Source organism: Diceros bicornis, chromosome 14 (assembly GCF_020826845.1).
Source record: "Diceros bicornis minor isolate mBicDic1 chromosome 14, mDicBic1.mat.cur, whole genome shotgun sequence".
NCBI lineage: Eukaryota > Metazoa > Chordata > Mammalia > Perissodactyla > Rhinocerotidae > Diceros > Diceros bicornis.
The window spans coordinates 39,312,172-39,319,772 of NC_080753.1; the positions used below are offsets into that span (position 1 = coordinate 39,312,172).

The 7,601-nt window shown below is 33.9% G+C and overlaps 1 protein-coding gene across 1 annotated transcript; it reads left to right on the plus strand.

The window, feature by feature from the left end:
- The first annotated feature begins 285 nt into the window (after window positions 1–285).
- On the plus strand, window positions 286–1,227 carry LOC131413493 (olfactory receptor 2B2). Its single transcript, XM_058554022.1, has one exon. The coding sequence runs from the start codon at window positions 286–288 to the stop codon at window positions 1,225–1,227; it is 942 nt and encodes a 313-aa protein (XP_058410005.1).
- Window positions 1,228–7,601: the final 6,374 nt, after the last annotated feature.

Genomic DNA, 7,601 nt, shown 5'->3' on the forward strand with positions numbered 1-7,601 from the left:
AGATCGAAAGATAAATTCTGTGAATGTGGAAACTGAGGATATACTTTATAAATTTGTTAATTCATTTTGCTAATGTGCTATTATATAGAAACACTTTTGAAATACTTGAAAAGATAAATTTTTATATTTCTATCAACACATTTTTCACATTATTAATAGCATCAGTCTGTAAATTTATGCAAATTGTTAGCAAAATGATTATAACTAACTGAGAATAAATAAATACGTGTTTATTAACTTATTGACTTTTTATATTTCAGGGAACCAAGAGTTGAACTATTTAAAATGAATCAGGTAAATGAGAGCATCCCACAGGAGTTCATCCTCTTGGGTTTCTCAGATCGACCATGGCTGGAGCTTCCACTCTTTGTGGTGTTCCTGGTTTCCTATATCTTGACCATCTTTGGCAATCTGGCAATAATTCTTGTGTCACGTCTGGATTCCAAACTCCACACCCCCATGTATTTTTTCCTTACCAATCTCTCACTCCTTGACCTTTGCTACACGACAAGTACAGTTCCACAAATGCTGGTAAACATATACAACACCAGGAAAGTAATTAGTTATGGTGGCTGTGTGGCCCAACTTTTCATTTTCCTGGCCTTGGGTTCCACTGAATGTCTTCTTCTGGCTGTCATGTCCTTTGATAGGTTTGTAGCTATTTGTCGACCTCTCCATTACTCAGTGATCATGCACCAAAGGCTCTGCCTCCAGTTGGCAGCTGCATCCTGGATTAGTGGCTTCAGCAACTCAGTATTGCAGTCCACTTTGACGCTTCAGATGCCGCTTTGTGGCCAGAAAGAAGTGGATCACTTCTTCTGTGAAGTTCCTGCTCTGCTCAGGTTGTCATGTGCAGACACAACAGCAAATGAGGCTGAACTGCTCTTTATCAGTGTGCTATTTCTTCTAATACCTGTGGCACTCATTCTTATATCATATGCTTTTATTGTCCAAGCAGTGTTGAGAATACAGTCAGCTGAAGGTCAACGAAAAGCATTTGGAACATGTGGCTCCCATCTAATTGTGGTGTCACTTTTTTATGGCACTGCCATCTATATGTATTTGCAACCACCATCCTCTGCCTCCAAGGACCGGGGAAAGATGGTGTCCCTTTTCTATGGAATCATCACACCCATGTTGAACCCCCTTATATACACACTTAGGAACAAAGATGTAAAGGGAGCATTTAGGAGGTTAATTGCAAGGGTCTTCTTAATCAAGAAATAGGAATACCCAAATGATAAACCTTGTTAAAGACTTGAAGTTTCCATATTTTAATAATTTAATTCTCTCCAAGTTGCTTTATTCTCACTACTCTTAGAAAAGACTGTTATGGTGATCTTCCTCAAATAAAGTGTCATTGACAGAAAACTACAGTTACCTTCTAATGTCTAAATATATTCATTGCACAAGTCTTGAGAACTGGTCTATTATGATCTCCTAAAATAGTGTAACCTTGAAAGGTCTCAAGATTAATACCACTGGTTGGTATATTTGGAGAAAAGTCTTAGACTTCTGTGAGACTAAAATAAAAGCTGAGGAAACAAAACATTTTTATACACATGCAAATGCATTCATACACACACCACAAAATTTTTTTCAGTTGTAGGAGATATAACAGAAGTCCATAAAGCCATCCATACTCCCCACTTCTTAATTATAAATATAAAGTTAATAGCCCTAGCTCAAATTTTTTACACTATTCCCACATCAATATAATACTAAAATCACAGTGATTTTTCTTCCACAGCTTTACCTAGATCTTTCATTCTCTTGTTTCTATACTTTCCACTCCCAAATTGAAGCATCTTATTCTATTTTATCTACCAAATAAAATTGTAGCTGTGTTTTAGACCTGAATCAAGTACTTGTTTCTTGAAAATGTTTTTCATGATTCTGCTATTGTCTATATTATTTCTCTCCTTTTAACTCCTAAAGCACTTATAGTCTAAATCACAAAAATAGCACATCGTATAATGTCCATTGCTTGTTTAACGCATTTTTCTTGTGCAAGAAGAAAAGCTTAATTCCCTGTTAGTTCCCTTGAGGTAGCATAGACTGTAATTTATACTTCTTCCATATGGCCTTCAGAGCTCATCAAAGTGCTGAGGAAAATGCTTCCACACTGTGAGTTGGTTAGTCGGTTGATTTTATGATTTGTTACACTGTAAACATTTTAACTGCTTTTTTCACTATACTTTTTCCAATTTTTTTCTTCTGCTAAATATGTCATAAAAACAGAAAATACAATAACTAAGAAACATACTAAGCACGTTTCTCCTTAAGACATTACAGTAACAATGTACATTGCTGCCTCAGTGTAATTCTAACAGAACACAATGGATCTTGAAACTTGAACATGCATCAGAATCACCTGAAGGGCTTTTAAAATCCCTATCTTTGGGAGTCACCCCACTCCCACCTCCAAAGTTTCTAAGGCAGTGGGGGGGGGGGACTGGGAATTTGCATTTCTAATTTATAATTTCCAGTTAATCCTGACAAGGGACCACACTTTAAAGACTGCTATGCTAGTAATTAAAATAAATAAAGATGCTTTGTTGAGTTCCTTTTATCTTTATCAGTAAGAATGTTAGAATTAAACAGAAAATAAAAGCAAACCCTAAAAGAGTGTATTGAAATTTGAGAGGACATTGCCCAATGAAAATGCATTCATATTTTGAAATCTAAATAAATGGTATGCTAGACCTCCAGAGATAAATTTTGATGTGATCAAAGTCAATATCAGTGATCTTTAAAGAATTATGAGAAAATAGCAGTGAAACAAGAATAATGGAAATTGAGGTATTTTACATTTTTTAAAATGAACCACTAATTGATTCAATATGTTATTTACTGGTAAGTTTTAAAGTGATTTATAACAAAATTCTACAAATATTTGACTATCAATTACTTTGAGATTATTTTTTAAGTATAACATATAAAAACTATATATATTATATGTAAATATAATGTTTTATATATTTTAAATATGTATTTTAATTATTTAATATATTATTTGATGTACTGTATCATTTATTATTTAATGTAATACACTATTTAATATATTTTTGATGTATTTAATATATTATTTAAAAATATATATATTTATTATATATTTTATGTATATATATAAAACTGGAATCTGTTCTGGATTCATTTAGAACAGCAAATAGTAACCTATTTTTATAGAGGTACTAGACTGAAATAGAAAGGAAATATTGCATATCTATAATATATCTCAATTTCCAAGTAGAATTTGAAAACACTTTTCATTATAGTTTTGTATAATATGGAGCAATATGACTAAGTAAACAAATTCTATTTGTTCTTATCTGCTTGTAAAACCTTCACTCAAAAGGTGATTGATTAAGTGCTACTGCTCTGGATGGAAGGTACTATTGTTACAGGACTTACATCTTTTTATCCTACTAGAATATGCACTTAATAACTTGTATGAGCTTAAAGATGACAGGCATAATAGATTAAAAGTGACACTAAACTGAGAGAAATTGATAATTCTACAGAAGTCAGAAATAAAATTTAAAAATAAAAGCAATAAAAAATGGGTGAAATTTAACTATTTAAATTAATACTGAGGTATTTACTTCATATTATATTCCACAGGATAGTAGAAATATGACTAGCAGTGAGTTTCATAAAATCTCAACTGAGAACATATTGATGACAAAACATGTAGATTTTTGGCTTCAGTTCTAGGACTCACAATTTAAGAGATACACTGTAGAACTAAAATGCTTCTACAGAACAATGACCAGAGAATCGAGGGATCAGAACATCATGCCTCTTGAAGAATTATTGAAGACATAGATGTGTTTAACACAGTCACAAATGCTTTGTCAAAACATGATACGATAGTTCTCTTCAAATACTTAAAGGACAGTCATGCACAGAGTATAACTTGTTCCATAAAGGTTAGAATTCCTACTAATGGGTAAAAATGAAGCAGATTTTAGCATGATATAAGAAAGAACTCGCAAAAATCTTATATTATACTATGATGAAATATTTGAACACTTCTGGCCATGTGGGAACATAGAAATCTATATAAAATGAGATTAAATAATCTACCTAATGCCTTCTCTCTTTAAATTCTGTTTTGGGAATTTCCTATAGTTAAATCACATTTGTCATAACTATTTCTGTTAATGACCAAAGGAACAAAAGCAGACATAGAGAAAATGATAGATATAACCAAGACAAGTTTGGCAAAAAGTCATGTAGAAGAAGTTGAGTGTGGCTTCTAAGGAAAAAGCTAGGTGGAAGCTACTCTGATTCAACATATGGAAGTCAACACTGGAAAAAAATGGAATAGCTTGAACGGGTAAATATCTCTGTGGAGATATAACTTTTAAATACTGGAGGGAAGTTGTACTGCATGACTTGTAAGATCCCTTCTAAACCAGCAAGTCTATGGCTGTGTCAATAACAATATAGAGGGGATTTGGTTAGATATAAAAAATAACTTCCTAGAGATAAAATTTGTGATGTAATGAAATATTTAAATAAAGGATACAGTGAAGTAGTCAACTGTATTTGTTTTCTAGGGCTGCCATAACAAATTACCACATAACTGATGGCTTAAAACAACAGAAATTTATTCTCTCACAGCTCTGGAGCCCAGAAGTCTGAAATCAAGGGTCAGTAAGGTCATACTCCCTCTGGAAGCTGTGGGAGGTAGGAAGAAGATCTGTTCCTTGTCTTATTTTAGTTTCTAGTGGCTGCCTGCCTGTCTTGTTTTCCTTGACCTATGGTCACATGGCTCTCATCTCTGCCTCCGTTTTCACACCTCCTTCTCCTCTGTGTGTGCCTCAGTCAAGTCTCCCTCTGCCTCTCTCATAAGGATACATATGAAGGCATTTAGAGCCCACCCAGGTAATCTAGGATAAACTCCTCAAGAGTCTTGACTTAATCCAACTTTTGCCATATAAGGTAACATTCACAGGTTCCAGGGATTAGGAAGTGAACATATCTTTTGGGGGGATCATCATTCAACCTACTACACCATCTGTAACATTCAGAGTTATGTGCTTTATCGTCCCCTGAAGAAAGGAGAATAACATTAACTTTTGTGAAGTCTTTTTTTTTAGATTATTGATCAAATTAGCAAGAATCCAACTTTCTTCCTACTCCTAGTGTCATCACTATCTCTTATCATTAGAATTTTTAAGCTATATATATTTTCCTGTTTGAAACTATAGAACAGATAGATTATATAATTTTTGAATACATACATTGAATTGATCATTGGCGAAAAGTTGGTGGAAAAATAAAACTCTTTGGGGCAGATATGAATAATTGATATAGTTTATATGGCTTTTTTTTAAATTTTTTTTATTTTTTAAATCTGCTTTTTATTGCGGTAACTGGCTTATAACATTATATAAATTTCAGGTGCACATCATTATACTTCTATTTCTGCATAGATTACATCATGTTCACCACCCAAAGACTAATTACAATCCATCACCACACACATATGCCTAATCATCCTTTTCATCCTCCACCCTTCCCCCTTCCCCTCTGGTAACCACCAATCCAATCTCTGTCTCTATGTGTTTGTTTGTTGTCGTTTTTATCTTCCACTTGTGAGTGAGATCATACAGTATTTGACCTTATCCCTCTGACTTATTTCGCTTAGCATAATACCCTCAAGGTCTATCCATGTTGTCTCAAATGGCAATATTTCATTTCTTTTTATGGTTGAGTAGTATTCCATTGTGTATGGATACCATATCTTCTTTCTCCATTTGTCCCTTGATGAGCACTTAGGTTGCTTCCAAGTCTTGGCTATTGTGAATAATGCTGCAATGAACACAGGGGTGCATGTATCTTTACCCATGCATGTTTTCATGTTCTTTGGATAAACACCCAGTAGTGGAATAGCTGGATCATATGGTAGTTCTATTCTTAATTTTTTGAGGAATCTCCATACTGTTTTCCATAGTAGCTGCACCAGTTTGCACTCCCACCAGCAGTGTATGAGAGTTCCCTTCTCTCCACATCCTCTCCAAAACTTGTTGTTTCCTGTCTTGTTCATTATAGCCATTCTGACGGAAGCGAGGTGATATCTCATTGTAGTTTTGACTTGCAATTCCTCTGATAGTTAATGATGTTGAACATCTTTTCATGTGCCTATTGGCCATCTTTATATCTTCTTTGGAGAAATGTCTGTTCAGGTCTTTTGCCCATTTTTTAATTGAGTTGTTAGTGTTTTTGTTCTTGAGATGCATAAGTTCTTTATATATTTTGGATATTAATCCCTTATCAGATATATGGTTTGCAAATATCTTCTCCCAAGTGTTAGATTGTCTTTTTATTTTGTTGATGGTTTCCTTTGCTGTGCAGAAGCTTTTTAGTTTGATGTAGTCCCATTTGTTTGTTTTTTCTATTGTTTCCCTTGCCCGGTCAGACATGGTACTTGAAAATATGTTGCTAAGACCAACGTTGAAGAGCCTACTGCTTATGTTTTCTTCTAGAAGTTTCATGGTTTCAGGTCTTGCATCCAAGCCTTTAATCCATTTTGAGTTAATTTTTGTGTATGGTGTAAGATAATGGTCTACTTTCATTTTTTCGCATGTGGTTGTCCAGTTTTCCCAACACCATTTATTGAAGAGACTTACCTTACTCCATTGTATGTTCTTGGCTCCCTTGTTGAAAATTAGCTGTCAAAAGATTTGTGGGTTTATTTCTGGGATCTCGATTCTGTTCCATTGATCTGTGTGTCTGTTTTTGTGCCAGTACCATGCTGCTTTGATTATTATAGCTTTGTAGTATATTTTGAAATCAGGGAGTGTGATACCTCCAGCTTTGTTCTTTTTTCTCAGGATTCTTTGGCTATTCAGGGTCTTTTGTTGTTCCATATAAATTTTAGGATTCTTTGTTCTATTTCTGTGAAAAATGTTGTTGGAACTTTGATATGGATTGTACTGAATCTATTGATTGCTTTAGGGAGTATGGATATTTTAACTATGTTAATTCTTCCAATCCAAGAGCATGGAATATCTTTCCATTTGTGTCTTTTTCAATTTCTTTCAACAATGTTGTATAGTTTTCAGTGTACAGATCTTTCATCTCTTTGGTTAAGTTTATTCCCAGGTATTTTATTCTTTTTGTTACAGCTGTAAATGGGATTGTAGTCTTAATTTCTCTTTTGGCTACTTCATTGTTAGTGTATACTAATGCAACTGATTTTTGTGTGTTGATTTTGTATCCTGCAACTTTACCGTATTCATTTATTAATTCTAAGAGTTTTTTGGTGGATTCTTTAGGGTTTTCTATATATAAAATCATGTCATCTGCAAATATTAACAGCTTCACTTCTTCCTTTCCAATTTGGATCCCTTTTGTTTCTTTTTCTTGCCTGATTGCTCTGGCTAGGACTTTCAATACTAGGAGTGGTCAAAGTGGGCATCCATGTCTGGTTCCTATTCTTTGAGGGATAGGTTTCAGTTTTTCACTCTTGAGAATGCTTTTAGCTGTGGGTTTGTCATATATGGCCTTTATTATGTTGAAATACTGTCCTTCTACACCCATTTTATTCAGAGTTTTTATCATAAGTGGATGCTGTATCTTGTCAAATG

Bases quoted from the DNA above. Each gene is read 5' to 3' on its own strand.
- LOC131413493 (XM_058554022.1), top strand. From the start codon at position 286: ATGAATCAGGTAAATGAGAGCATCCCACAGGAGTTCATCCTCTTGGGT.